Source organism: Pseudochaenichthys georgianus, chromosome 5, assembly GCF_902827115.2.
Source record: "Pseudochaenichthys georgianus chromosome 5, fPseGeo1.2, whole genome shotgun sequence".
NCBI lineage: Eukaryota > Metazoa > Chordata > Actinopteri > Perciformes > Channichthyidae > Pseudochaenichthys > Pseudochaenichthys georgianus.
Genome location: NC_047507.1, coordinates 464,416 through 480,748, shown reverse-complemented (window position 1 = coordinate 480,748; position 16,333 = coordinate 464,416). Strand labels below are relative to the sequence as shown.

Genomic DNA, 16,333 nt, shown 5'->3' with positions numbered 1-16,333 from the left:
AAGAAGATAATATTGGTTTGAAAGAATTCAAAGCTGTAAATAAACAGCAACAGGCTCTTTAACCAAGGCACTGTTAGTAACATGTAAACTAGCTGTTCACACTAATCCTAATATTATCACTTAATATTAGCAAATTCTATTTTATTTTTGAAAACATATTGATGTAAATACATACACATATCGATTTGTTGTATAAATATTGCAAATCAAAACCTTTATTCACTAATAATTACCAAAAATCGTAGTTCTATCTCCTGTTATTAGCATTCACATTGCCCGCCATGAACTTCCGGGGAACGATCCTCGTCTACATGAACCACGTGATGATAACCGTTTTTGGACTTCCATTGTCGTAACTCTTCTATCTATATGGCGCTGGGCTTGATGTGCTGCGGTGATATGCAAATTCTTTTTTGCATAATTTGCACACAACCGTGCTCTTATCGACGCTTCCACCCGTCCGTTTTTTAAAACAACATTTCCCATCCACGGGGCCGACCAAAGCGGTCTCATCAGCTTGTTTGTTCATGTTTGACTATTGATCACCGTGGTTTGTTGTTGTTTGAAGTCCCATGCTGAAGTCATGAACGTTAGTTGGTGCTCCAGTATAATCGGTACGCCTGAAACTCATCCAGTGAGAAAAAGACCAGATGATATCCTCTCTCACAAACACACAGGAAACATAAAAGAGGGACGGACATCTTTTGTTTTGTTGTACTGTTTCCTGTCCTGCCATTGGCCGGCTGTTGACCAATCACGTCGCCTGTGGTCGCACACCAAACAACATAAAGCCACTACCAGAAGATGCAAGTGATTCACTTCTTCCAGCCTGATTTTCACTGCAGACTCTCCTCGTCCTAAAGGTGAGAAACAACTTCATTTGTTGTTATTTTTCCTCCTCAGGCTGAGCTGAATACCTGAGAGCTTTTACACGTCTTTCCACAATGAAAGGCATGTTAACATCTGTAGGCATTAAAGCACAGCTGTGGTATTTCATGCCAGCTTTACTATTTGTAGTTCAACTTGAACTATTTATTATACACGGAATTATAACAGACAAGCATTTGTTTACAATAACAAAACTAGACGAGTGTAAATACTTTCTGTAAAGAATTATTTATTCTTTTTGTATTTATTTTTGTTTAACACAGTATGAGTACAGATGAGAAAGGACGTACTTAATACTGCAATACTAATACTAATACAAGTCGAGGTACTTGTACTTAACTAAAGTATTTGTCTGTCAGCTATAACTACTTAAGTTTTCACATTACGGTTTTCACTATGATGTTATAATGAAATCAAATAAATCACATGTTTTCTGATCATCTGAATAATGAAGTGTTTCTTGATGTGTTGAGAACATTCTCCTCCTTCCTAAAGTGAAATAAAGTCTTTAAAAAGCCATTTGGATAAGCTAGATAATGCATCGTCACAAAGTGATGTAGTGGAGTATTTTCAAAGGGTGTTATTTATACTTTTAAATGTATCAGTGTTTTCAGTGAGAGCAGTAGGTACAAAATGACTTTTAAAGATCCATGAGAGATAAAACTGTTAGGAACAACACTGACATCTGAGCCCTGTGTGTGTGTGTGTGTGTGTGTGTGTGTGTGTGTGTGTGTGTGTGTGTGTGTGTGTGTGTGTGTGTGTGTGTGTGCGCGCGTGTGTGCGCGTGTGCACGTGTGTGCGTGTGCACGTGTGCGTGTGTGTCCACTAATCGCCTGGCTGAATACAAACTAGTTGGACGACTTCCAAACAACATGCGCAGACATGTCTAGGTATTAAAATATTAGATACCTGTCAAACTACACCAGGCAGTTCATGATGAATTTATGAATGAAAAGTTGCAAAAGAGCGGATTTTTTCTTCCCTTTTTTACAACTTCATTAATTCGTCCTCCTTAAAAATTGACTGAATAGAAAGGACACGATCGCCCTCTACCCATAAATGGAATAACCATTTTTAAGGTTAGGAGAGGACTCTTTAAAGTAGAGACACTACATACTGATATACACCTGAACATCAGCAGGAGAGGACTCTTTAAAGTAGAGACACTACATACTGATATACACCTGAACATCAGCAGGAGAGGACTCTTTAAAGTAGAGGCACTACATACTGATGTACACCTGAACATCAGCAGGAGAGGACTCTTTAAAGTAGAGACACTACATACTGATATACACCTGAACATCAGCAGGAGAGGACTCTTTAAAGTAGAGACACTACATACTGATATACACCTGAACATCAGCAGGAGAGGACTCTTTAAAGTAGAGACACTACATACTGATATACACCTGAACATCAGCAGGAGAGGACTCTTTAAAGTAGAGACACTACATACTGATATACACCTGAACATCAGCAGGAGAGGACTCTTTAAAGTAGAGACACTACATACTGATATACACCTGAACATCAGCAGGAGAGGACTCTTTAAAGTAGAGACCATACATACTGATATACACCTGAACATCAGCAGGAGAGGACTCTTTAAAGTAGAGACACTACATACTGATATACACCTGAACATCAGCAGGAGAGGACTCTTTAAAGTAGAGACTGCGTGCTGCCAGCTGTGTGTGTGATCTACTTAAAGTGTGTTTCTCCTCTTTGATTAACGACAGCATTTACAAGCTAACCACATTATGTTAAATGTCATTACATGACAGTGATTATAGTGAGTCACGCTGCTGTCCTCAGGCTGTTGTTTCATGCTTTTCGCAGCGAGGGTAATAACTTTATTAAATGGAAAGTGAGCTGTGTATTCTGTCAGTGTCTTGATTAAGGGAATACACTCTGATACAACGCTAAATAATAGAGAGATATAGTAGAGTGGTTTTTAGTTTTGCAATAGATAAATATAGCTTGTTGATTTCACTTAGTGATCAATACAATGTATTTTGTCGTAAAACAAACGTTTATATTGATTGTTTTTTATTTGATTAGATTTATTTCGAATGTGTAAAACAATAATACAAAAATGTAACATGAGAATTATTATACAATACAAAATTAAGCAGTGTCAAATTGATATACAAAAATATTACTGATTCTAAGTTATATATAACAATATACATTTCTTTATATGCTTCTTATTTAATGTATTTGTGTATATTTATACGGTTTATAAACATTTGTTTGATATATATTTCTTGAGTTGCTCCTTTTTTAAACTTTGTTTTAATATATTTAAACAGTTTGAAAACATTTTTTTTTTTTATTACTTTTTTTAAAGAATATTTTTATATTTGCTCCTTTTGGACTATTTAGTGTATTTCTCAAATGTTGTAAACATTTTTTTATATTTCTTTATGTGCTCTTATTTTACATTTAAATGTCTCTACTGTGTCTGTGTACGCACCACCAGAGCAATCCCTTGTACTTGAGTAAATGCAATGACTTACTTCCCCCCACTGATTGTAAGTTAGATATCCCACACACTCTGTCAATATTGTCGGTGAATCATTTCCTGTTTTAGGCAAAGCGTGCGCTGCAGACGGGGGGGGGGGGGGGGTTAGTGCACCTGTTGGGACGAGTCCGGCATGTTGTTGGAGCATTCATCTCTACAGGAGTTCGTTTAGAGAGGATTCAGATAGGAGTGAAAGAGTGAATGCACTTTACACTGCTTAAAAGAGCTCAGTTGTGTGACGGCCCCTAGACTCAAGTCCCTGGTAGCCACTCCCCCAATCAGGAGAGATCGCCGACACCTGATTTAGGTTGACTGCTCAGCTGCAAGTGGGTGCATGAGCAGGCAGTCTCCCTCTCTCCTCGGGTTGCTTGGCTCTACTGGACCTGGGTTTGTTTGTCTTTGCTTTATATACTGATATGTTCACACACGACACACATTACTGATTAGCTGGCTTCGTAAATAACTTAGTTTCTTTAAATAAATATACTTTAATTGGATATGAATGATGTGTGGTCTCCTTCATTTGTCCGTCCTTGAGCCAGGGCGTTGCAAGTGTTAATGTCCAAAATGCACAGCCAATTTTCTTTCATTTGTTTTTAATCTTCTCTTGATTAATACATTCAAGTTTTAAAGCTCAGATACTCCTGGGAAAACAGGTCATTATTATAATTCACTAGTGTTTAAGTCAGCATGCTCAAAGAGTTGTATCCAACAAAAAGTGTATAAAATACATTCTGTATAAAATCTGGTACAAATACAATTGGGCAGTTTTGCTTCAACAATCGTGTGTTAACAATATTTATTTTTTATTTTCGACTTTGTTTTAGTCATATACAGTCTGGTTTTTAGTATGCCGGACACTGACTTTACGCTGTGACGACTTCCCTCAAAACATTAAAGCACCTGCTGTTTGAAGTCAGACTCATAAAACTTGGTGCCAGAAGTATTTCATATTAACAGCGTGTACTGAAACCACGACAGGCATATCTTACATGTTTGTCTATTGTACATTTATGTGGGAGGCGCCAGGTTTATGTGAAACACACACACACACACACACACACACACACACACACACACACACACACACACACACACACACACACACACACACACACACACACACACACACCAGTGTAGTGACAGTAAATCATAACATGCCTAGGCTGGGCATGTTTAAACACCAACAGACTAATTAAAGTACCAAATATATCTCGTTATTGATCTTTTTGTCTTTTTTCTGTCTCCCTCTGCAGCCATCATGAAAATAGCTGCTTTCAACATCCAGAAGTTTGGAAGAACCAAAGTGTCCGACCCGGAAGTCGTCAAAATCCTGACCAAGGTGACAACAAATCAAGATTCCCACCATTTAAGACAATTCTCCTTTTTCAAATATGATCTTTTTATTCACAAAATACTATATATAGCACTTGAAAGGGTTTGGGTCATTTGGAGAAAATGTACCTGCAGGATTCTTGCTGTTCTGATTTGTTTCTTCATAGTTTGGTTGAAATTGTCGTAACTTTGGATGAAAGTCAAATGTTATAATGAAATAGTTTAAAGAGAAACCTGTCCCTCCTGTTTTCCTCCGCAGATCGTTTCTCGATACGACATCGTTGTGATTTTGGAGGTCGTGGACATCACCGGAGACTCTGTGAAAACCTTCCTGGACGCACTCAACAAGTGAGTATTATTATTATTATTTTATTTGTATTTGTATATGTATTTTTTAAATTGTTGTATTGTATATGTATTATGATCACATTTATTATTATTATATTTATTATTATTATATTTATTTGTATTATTATTATCATTATTATATGTATTCATAGTATTATTATATTTACTATTACTATGTATTATTGTTATGATTACAGCTTGGTTTGTTGGTTTGCCTTTAGGATTAAAACATATATATATTTGTTAATTATGAGCCATGGGTGAACTCATAACTTTTTGGAGCCGATTGATTACCTAAATCCCTAAAACCCAAATTATATTTCACTCTCGTTTTAATTGCCAGATATGTTCATATGCTGTTGTAATAATCAGTTTTAAAAATAAGTCATTCATGTGAAAGCAGATATAAATGTGTTTAAAACGCTCTGAGAACTAAATAAAAAACTAATGTTCATGGTGTTTCTACATTACATTTGACAACTCAACACACCAACGATTTACATGTTGTTGCAATCTGAAAACTCAACACTAGATACCGCCAAATCCCACACACTGTCCCTTTAAAAATGATATGTTAGTTTTGAATGTGAATCTAAACTTATGTGATATGACAACAGTAGCTACAGAACACATACACGTTAAAAATAAATTAGAGAAATTAAGTGTGTGTGTGTGTGTGTGTGGCCTAGCATTACTATACTTGTGGGGACCTAAATCTGTTTACACAGTCACGTGTGGGGACTGGCCTCCCTTATGGGGACACAATGGAGGTCCCCATGAGGGGGATCATTAATTTTAGGGTGAAGACTTGGTTAGGGTTAGGCATGTGTTGATTTAAAGGTGGGGTAGGTAAGTTTGAGAAACCGGCTCGAGATACGCTTTTTGCTATATTCCATGGAATGCTCTTAACATCCCGACATCAATGAATATCTGAAGTGCTTTACCAACAAATCCATAAAGAAATATCATCTGTGGAAGCCGTAGCGCTGTAAAAAGCACGACCAATCATCTGAGCCGGCTAAAGTAACTGGATGGCCTACCTGCCTGTCAGCCTTCCATCTGGGCACAAACTTATCTCGTGCCCTCATTGGTCATGTGCGCGTTCGTGTGTGTTGGAGGAGGGGTTCTGTGAGGAAGTGGCAGATTTCTTCCGGCTGTGTATTTTCTAATTCTAGCGCACTCGAGCTGCTTTCTCCAAAATTGCCTACTCCACCTTTACGATTAGGATAAGTCTCAAGGAAATGCTTGCAAGTCAATGTAATGTCCCCTGAAGTGATGTAAACATGGTTTGTGTGCGCAGAGCGAACAGGAAGCATCACTACACTCTGAAGATCAGTAGCCGTCTGGGTCGAACACGATACAAAGAGCAGTTCATGTTCCTGTACAGGTGAGACTTGAAACATACTGTATGTATGGAGGCGTGTGGTGCATGTCGTTGTGTCCCTGAGACGCTTCACCCCAAAGTGCTCCTGTGGGGATTGCCCACAGTGTTGAGTATGTAAGTCGCTTTGGATAAAAGCGTCTAACAAGTGACATGTAATGTAACCAGAACCCATTATTATTATGTTCCATTACATCTAGAATAAAATGTTAAATGCACACACTAGAAAAGGAAATAAGTTGCGATCTACAGATATTTGAAGTTACACGGGTAGACACCAGCTAAATCTCTCTGTGTGTGTGTGTGTGTGTGTGTGTGTGTGTGTGTGTGTGTGTGTGTGTGTGTGTGTGTGTGTGTGTGTGTGGTGTGTGTGTGTGTGTGTGTGTGTGTGTGTGTGTGTGTGTGTGTGTGTGTGTGTGTGTGTGTGTGTGTGTGTGTGTGTGTGTGTGTGTGTGTGTGTGTGTGTGTGTGTGTGTGTGTGTGTGTGTGTGTGTGTGTGTGTGTGTGTGTGTGTGTGTGTGTGTGTGTGTGTGTGTGTGTGTGTGTGTGTGTGTGTAGGGATGACCTTGTTGACCTTGTAGGCTCCTATCAGTTTGATGACCAGGTGACTGAGGGAGGAGACGTTTTCGCCAGAGATCCGTACATCCTGAGGTTCAGGTGTTTGAACACAGGTGACAAGACGCAGAGTTTTTAGAGGAGAAGTTATCCATGCATTTAGGGAAATGTGTGTTTTTAGGGTATTGTTTGGCCTTGTTTGTTGCTTTATTTGGTTTATTCTCAGTGTTGTTTATGCCTATGTACGATCATAGACAAACAGGCCCGTGGTGGTTTGAGTAAAAGCTATAAATATGACATTGATTATCTTTAGAAAGCTTTCATTAGTGAAAGTTAGTGCTCAGGGTTTTATTATAAGTTAGTTAAATCAATAATATTATCAGACTATGAAAAAGTACATAAATAAATAGATACGGTTTATTATTACATTTGAATTCACAGAACCTGGATAAAGAAGAGAAGCTTGAAAGATTGCAGATATAATTAAATATAAACATATTTTTAACACATTGTTTCATCCAGTCAGGTTTTAAACAGCATTTTACACAAAGGTGTTATTTAGATCCTTTGAGGCAGTGCCGGTTACCACAATGTAAAGAAGCTCAGAGCAATCTTAGAGGTTAAATACATTTGTTTTAATGTTTAAGTTGTTTTTGTTTTAAAGATCAACTATTATGCAAAATCCACTTCTTCATGGCTCTTCTAGTTTCAGGAACAAAGATTCTCTCTCTTTTTGATCCATTTCTATAAAAACCTGTCTGAAAATGAGCTATTTTGGCCACTTGATGATGTCATAACGATGTTTTGTCTTGTGTAACCATTAGCCAATCAGCAACCAAGGTAACCCCCCCCCCACCTTATCACCTGAATCTCCTCCGAGAGTTCTTTGTAACCAAATGTCTCTCAGAGGGGAGTGGGGGAGGGGCTCCTTATTTTCATCTAAAGTAACAGACAGAGAATCAGCACTTTGGAAACAGGGCTGAAACAGAGGGGATTATGGGTAATGCTGCAATGACCTGTTTGGTGTTTCAGCCAATCAGAGACAGGCTCTGGATATATCTGAGACCTGTGATATATTGATGAAGAACAGTATGCTAGGGACCTTAAGTCGTTCTAAATGGTTTGTTTTCTCAGTGCTGAAGGACCTGGTGATGATCCCAGTTCACACCAAACCCGACGATTCTGAGAAGGAGCTCGACGAACTATACGATGTTTTCCTGAACGTGAAAAAGAAGTGGAGGACTGATGTGAGGATCAATAATATCTGAATACTGCAGAACAGTGTTTATAAAACAATACAAACAATGGTGGAGTTTCAGTTATTAGGATAAACACGAGCGGTGCAGAGATCTTCCTGGTTCCCTCCACAATAAATCAATGGGATTTTTCCTTTGGATTATTGCAGAAATTAAGACTCGGTGTGAAACGAATATTTATAATATTTCTATCAACATTTTGATGATATTCAGACATCTCCAGAATTATTTGAATTATTTATTTTTCTTACATTTTTTACTTTTTCTGATAATTCTGACTTTTTTCCCAAAAATTTCTCAGACTTTCTGCAATTTTGAATTTTTACTCAGAATTGATTTTTTTCCTGAAAATGTTGACTTTCTCAAAATAATTTTTTTTACAACAGAATTTAGACTTTTTTGAGATTTTTGAATATTCTAACATTCTGACTTTTTTCCAAATAATTCTCAGAATTCGGTATTTCTGAGAATTGGGACTTTTTCTCCTAATTTTGACTTTTTTTCAGAATTCTGACTTTTTTTCAGGATAGAAAACGTAATAACAAAAGACTTCCAGAAGAAGGAACAGGAAGTGCTAAAAGCAGACTCATTTCTGGGTGTAGGACTCACTCCTCCTCCTCCACATTATGCATTGTGTTGATGTTTTTCCTCGGGCAGAACGTGATGATCCTCGGAGATTTTAACGCTGACGGGCTCTACGTCACTAAGAGAGAAATGAAGGGAATCAGAATCCGCAGCGACAAAAACTTCCACTGGTTGATCGCAGACGACGTGGACACCACAGCAAGCAACAAAAACGACCACACATATGACAGGTAACACACACACACACACACACACACACACACACACACACACACACACACACACACACACACACACACACACACACACACACACACACACACACACACACACACACACAGGTATCACTCACTAGCTCAGGACATGTTACACACACATATAAAAGACAGTTAAAACACACACACACACACACACACACACACACACACACACACACACACACATAAATAAGACGGGTAACACACTTGCACAGAGACATACACACTAACAGGTAGCACTCACACACACACACACACACACACACACACACACACACAGGAAAAAGACAGGTATCACACCAACACGTACCACAGATACACACGACAGGTAACACTCATACACACACAAAATACACACACATGTATACACACATGTAACACCAACACACACACGCACACACACACACACACACACACACACACACACACACACACACACACACACACACACACACACACACACACACACACACACACACACAAAAGCAAGTATCACACACACAAAAACAGAATAAAAATGCACAAAATATATATTCTGCAAATTCAGATAAACACATATTTAATAACATAATGCCTCATTTGCTAACAGAGACAGACATATCTAAGACATGTATTTAAAAAATAATCATCTTAGTGTCAGTGAACAACCCGGGAACCTTCCTGTTGATATTTTTGTTTATTTATTTCCGTGTCCTGCAGGATCGTGGTGTACGGAGACGACATGCTGCAGGCCATCGTTCCAAACTCTGCAAAACCTTTCAACTTCCAGAAGGCTTACGGACTCACCGTGGAGCAGGTCTGAGCTTATCTTTGTCATTACATCATCTTATATGACTTATTGTGCTGTTTTTAATTACTTGCCTCCGTTTGGCATTAGAGAACAGGCAGGAAGTTGGTCGTACAATTCAGAAATATTCAAAAAAACGTGTTGAAAGGTTGTCAATAAAAGATATTCAGGAATGCTCATTCACTTGACATTCAATGCAATGTATTAGCAGGTTAATCCAAATCCAGCAGCAGCTTCTTATTGTCAATTATTAAATCTTTGTTTTTTATTTTCCAGACTCTGAAGGTGAGCGACCATTACCCAGTGGAGGTGAGACTAAAGTCCATCAACAACACTTCAGAGGAAGAGGAGGATGAAGAGGATGGTAACCCACACAATTATACCTATTATGTACCTTTAATACTACTACTGGTAATAGTAAGTGTACAATATTTGTTAAGTTAATGTTTCTTGTTTTGTTGTGTGAATAAAACAACTTGAGGACTAGAAAATGTTTTTTGTTTTGCCGACGTGTTTTGGTGCAGAGCCTCCCTCAGGGTACTTTACAAAGATATCTCTGAAGTTTATTATAGAAATTATCTTGTAGCTAATAGACACAAAAGCAAAATGATGGCTATAAGTTGAAAACAATAATGAATCGCTTTATGAAGCCAATGTTGGGCTATAAAGGAACTACAGCACGGTCACATGACTTCACGTCACCACCGCTAAGCTAAAGGTGGCTAACGTTGGGCTATAAAGGAACTACAGCACGGTCACATGACTTCACGTCACCACCGCTAAGCTAAAAGTGGCTAATGTTGTGCTATAAAGGAACTACAGCACGGTCACATGACATCACGTCACCACCGCTAAGCTAAAGGAGGCTAATGTTGGGCTATAAAGGAACTACAGCACGGTCACATAACTTCACGTCACCACCGCTAAGCTAAAGGTGGCTAACGTTGGGCTATAAAGGAACTACAGCACGGTGACATGACTTCACGTCACCACCGCTAAGCTAAAAGTGGCTAATGTTGTGCTATAAAGGAACTACAGCACGGTCACATGACATCACGTCACCACCGCTAAGCTAAAGGAGGCTAATGTTGGGCTATAAAGGAACTACAGCACGGTCACATAACTTCACGTCACCACCGCTAAGCTAAAGGTGGCTAACGTTGGGCTATAAAGGAACTACAGCACGGTCACATGACTTCACGCCACCACCGCTAAGCTAAAGGAGGCTAACGTTGGGCTATAAAGGAACTACAGCATGGTCACATGACTTCACGCCACCACCGCTAAGCTAAAGGAGGCTAACGTTGGGCTATAAAGGAACTACAGCACGGTCACATGACTTCACGTCACCACCGCTAAGCTAAAGGTGGCTAACGTTGGGCTATAAAGGAACTACAGCACGGTCACATGACTTCACGTCACCACCGCTAAGCTAAAGGTGGCTAATGTTGGGCTATAAAGGAACTACAGCACGGTCACATGATTTAACGCCACCACCGCTAAGCTAAAGGTGGCTAATGTTGGGCTATAAAGGAACTACAGCACGGTCACATGACTTCACGTCACCAGCGCTAAGCTAAAGGAGGCTAATGTTGGCTCTAAAGGAACTACAGCACGGTCACATGACTTCACGTCACCACCACTAAGCTAAAGTCTCTTCAGCTTGTGTTAACAGTTAACCCAACCCAGTCTCACGGCATTTCGTGTTATAGTCACGAAATAAATGTCTATTGATTCGTGTCATACGGAACGATTTTAAAAGCAATGTATTTCTATTGGTAGTGTGTTTCGTGCCTGCACCACGTCTTTTTGTCCTGTCGGGTCTTGGAAGACCGGAAGCTGTGGGGTTCATAAAAACATGTTCTTACTCAATATCAAGCCACGATTATTGTTTTTAATAGTATAATGTCCGACTTTTTTTGCCGTCCGTGAGGAAAAGAAATGGGGCTCAGAGCCTCACAATACTGAAATCTGTATTTGTTTTAATCTTTTTTGTTATTTGGTGCAGGCACGAAACACACTACCAATAGAAATACATTGCTTTCTAAAAATCGTTCTGTGTCAGAATACTGAAATCTGTATTTTTTTTAAATCTTTTTTTTCTTCTAATTTGTTATCATTTACATCGCTTTAAAAATCTTTCGTGTGACACGGAAACAAATGGGGAAGTCGTGTTTGTGAACACGAATCAATAGATTACATTTCGTGACTATAACACGAAATGCCGTGAGAACCACAGACTGATTTCAGGGTAACAACCAAAAAAACACATTGAAAACAATGAATTTGAGTAGAAGTGCTAAATACTGAGTCATATCAGTTTAGTTGGGACTCATTCCTGCAGCATTCTACAGTCCTTATATTTTATGAGACGGATTTTAAGTGAAGATGAACTATTTTGACCTTTTTTAAAGTCCTTCCAAGCCCTTCCTCACCTGGTTTCTCTCTGCAGGTGTGTTCCCGCTGTTTCCCTTGACTCCTTCGCAGGACGAGGGTCTGCTGGAGCTCCAGAGAGGAAACCTGATGCTGGAGAGAGAGAAGCTCAGGCTGGAGATCCAGATCCTCCGCATGAAGGTGGCCAAGATGAACCGCGATAATGAGATTTAAACAAGAAACGAAACCACACATTACCAGAAGACAACAATTTAAGTTGACCCTGATTTAAGTTGACTCTTTACTGCTGCTGACATCCCTCACTAATATGAACTCCTTTAAAGAGGCCTTATTATGTTTGTTGTGGGGTTTCCCTTTCCTGTAGTTTTTGTGAATGTAAAGGTTAAAATGTTATCTCCATTGGACTTCTTTGTTTTACTTCCTCAACATCGTCACATCCATCTGTAACTCTCACGCTCCAACATACTGTACGTGATTAGGGGGTTGACCAATCACAACAGAACCGGCCAACTAACCAATCAGAGCAGACTGGGCTCTGGTTTGAGAAAGAGGGTGAAAAGAGGTGCTGCAGCACAGGCAGTGTGAGAGAAATACAGAGCTTTTTGAACATTAAAGCATGGAGACATGTAGAGACACTACATGCTGATATACACCTGAACATCAGCAGGAGAGGACTCTTTAAAGTAGAGACACTACATACTGATATACACCTGAACATCAGCAGGAGAGTACTCTTTAAAGTAGAGACACTACATACTGATATACACCTAGACATCAGCAGGAGAGGACTCTTTAAAGTAGAGACACTACATACTGATATACACCTGAACATCAGCAGGAGTGGACTCTTTAAAGTACAGACACTACATACTGATATACACCTGAACATCAGCAGGAGAGGACTCTTTAAAGTAGAGACACTACGTACTGATATACACCTGAACATCAGCAGGAGAGTACTCTTTAAAGTAGAGACACTACATACTGATATACACCTGGACATCAGCAGGAGAGGACTCTTTAAAGTAGAGACACTACATACTGATATACACCTGAACATCAGCAGGAGAGGACTCTTTAAAGTAGAGACACTACATACTGATATACACCTGAACATCAGCAGGAGAGGACTCTTTAAAGTAGAGACACTACGTACTGATATACACCTGAACATCAGCAGGAGAGGACTCTTTAAAGTAGAGACACTACATACTGATATACACCTGAACATCAGCAGGAGAGGACTCTTTAAAGTAGAGACACTACGTACTGATATACACCTGAACATCAGCAGGAGAGTACTCTTTAAAGTAGAGATACTACATACTGATATACACCTGAACATCAGCAGGAGAGGACTCTTTAAAGTGGAGACACTACATACTGATATACACCTTAACATCAGCAGGAGAGGACTCTTTAAAGTAGAGACACTACACACTGAAATACACCTGAACATCAGCAGGAGAGGACTCTTTAAAGTAGAGAAACTACATACTGATATACACCTGAACATCAGCAGGAGAGGACTCTTTAAAGTAGAGACACTACATACTGATATACACCTGAACATCAGCAGGAGAGGACTCTTAAAAGTAGAGACACTACACACTGATACACACCTGAACATCAGCAGGAGAGAACTCTTTAAAGTAGAGGCACTAAATACTGATATACACCTGAACATCAGCAGGAGAGGACTCTTTAAAGTAGAGACACTACATACTGATATACATCTGAACATCAGTAGGAGAGGACTCTTTAAAGTAGAGACACTACATACTGATATACACCTGAACACCAGCAGGAGAGGACTCTTTAAAGTAGAGACACTACATACTGATATACATCTGAACATCAGCAGGAGAGGACTCTTTAAAGTAGAGACACTACATACTGATATACACCTGAACACCAGCAGGAGAGGACCCTTTAAAGTAGAGACACGACATACTGATATACACCTGAACATCAGCAGGAGAGGACTCTTTAAAGTAGAGACACTATATACTGATATACACCTGAACATCAGCAGGAGAGGACTCTTTAAAGTAGAGACACTACATACTGATATACACCTGAACATCAGCAGGAGAGGACTCTTAAAAGTAGAGACACTACACACTGATACACACCTGAACATCAGCAGGAGAGAACTCTTTAAAGTAGAGGCACTACACACTGATATACACCTGAACATCAGCAGGAGAGGACTCTTTAAAGTAGAGACACTATATACTGATATACACCTGAACATCAGCAGGAGAGGACTCTTTAAAGTAGAGAGACTATATACTGATATACACCTGAACATCAGCAGGAGAGGACTCTTTAAAGTAGAGACACTATATACTGATAAACACCTGAACATCAGCAGGAGAGGACTCTTTAAAGTAGAGACACTACATACTGATATACACCTGAACATCAGCAGGAGAGGACTCTTTAAAATAGAGACACTACATACTGATATACACCTGAACATCAGCAGGAGAGGACTCTTTAAAGTAGAGACACTACATACTGATATACACGTGAACACCAGTAGGAGAGGACTCTTTAAAGTAGAGACACTACACACTGATATACACCTGAACATCAGCAGGAGAGGACTCTTTAAAGTAGAGACACTACATACTGATATACACCTGAACATCAGCAGGAGAGGACTCTTTAAAGTAGAGACACTACATACTGATATACACCTGAACATCAGCAGGAGAGGACTCTTTAAAGTAGAGACACTACATACTGATATACACCTGAACATCATCAGGAGAGGACTCTTTAAAGTAGAGACACTACATACTGATATACACCTGGACATCAGCAGGAGATGACTCTTTAAAGTAGAGCCACTAGTACATACTGATATACACTTTAACATCAGCAGGAGAGGACTCTTTAAAGTAGAGACACTACATACTGATATACACCTGAACATCAGCAGGAGAGGACTCTTTAAAGTAGAGACACTACATACTGATATACACCTGAACATCAGCAGGAGAGGACTCTTTAAAGTAGAGACACTAGTACATACTGATATTGTTAGGAGATTTGGTAGACAACTTGTCCACTTTCTTAAATCTCCTCGCGTTCCTACACGAGCCATTATCTTACAGGAAGGAAACCCAGAACCTACAAGTAACCGTTTAACAATAATCCACTTTAATGGTAATATACAATGCAATACAATCAAGTACAATCAATACAGTACAAATTACATACAGTTCTGTGGGATCCCACATTTACCTGATACTCACGTGAGCCAGCCAGCCAGCCAGCCAGAGGAGAAAGAGACCGAACACAGCGGGGTTTCTGTCTATATCCCTCGCTGACCCAAGGAGGAGTTATCTGCGCCTCCCTTCCAGACCAGTGATTGGCTGCCCAAATTATCATCAACACCCCACATCTTAAGTCCCCAATCCCAGTGGCTCAGCTTCCTTATCACAGGGATCTGAGATGACTATGTCAACTCCACACCTTCCCCCTCTTCCTTTGTCCTCACAAAACCACATGTTAGCAGGCCCAAAACCAGCCCAGTTTTCTACACAAATCATTTCCCCTTTTTAAGCATCTTGATAGTTTACTAACCTGAATACATACAAATATTTCTTTACAATTCCCTCTTTTGCACTCTTAAAAAAGAGAGTGCAATTTACACAAGGCACTTGCAAAAAACTGCATCCTTGTCTGCTGAGTCTCCATACTTTTTATTCTCAGTGTCCACAGTGAAGGGCACTCCGTCCAGGCTCTCGTTGCAGATGACGCAGCGGAAGCAACCGGGGCGGTAAGACTTCCCCAGGGCCTGCCGGCCTGCATGTCCATGATTAGATGTCCACCTGCGTTGCACTTGTCTGCAGACTGCTGGAACCCAGAGTACAGAAAGTCCTCTTCACAGAAAACCCTTCCTGCGTCATAGTAGAACGCCTTCCTTCTCAGCCTTCGACTACAGGCGCTGCAGGTGAAGCAGCTGTCATGGTAGAGGCTGCCCATAGCTTGGCAGGCCTGGCTGGC

General features: G+C 39.8%; 1 protein-coding gene across 2 annotated transcripts; it reads left to right on the top strand.

Moving 5' to 3' along the window:
- Window positions 1-814: 814 nt before the first annotated feature.
- dnase1l4.1 (deoxyribonuclease 1 like 4, tandem duplicate 1) lies at window positions 815-12,688 on the top strand. 2 transcript variants are annotated; one of them, XM_071203267.1, is made up of 10 exons: window positions 815-863; window positions 4,672-4,757; window positions 5,010-5,098; window positions 6,399-6,485; window positions 7,038-7,150; window positions 8,169-8,281; window positions 8,948-9,105; window positions 9,832-9,928; window positions 10,196-10,283; window positions 12,372-12,688. In XM_071203267.1, exons 2-10 carry the CDS (start codon window positions 4,677-4,679, stop codon window positions 12,524-12,526), a joined length of 981 nt encoding a protein of 326 aa, XP_071059368.1. In that variant the 5' UTR covers window positions 815-863; window positions 4,672-4,676; the 3' UTR covers window positions 12,527-12,688. The 2 variants fall into 2 exon arrangements, with proteins under 2 accessions (XP_071059368.1, XP_033939665.1); XM_034083774.2 differs by lacking the exon at window positions 815-863 and adding an exon at window positions 3,626-3,802.
- Window positions 12,689-16,333: the final 3,645 nt, after the last annotated feature.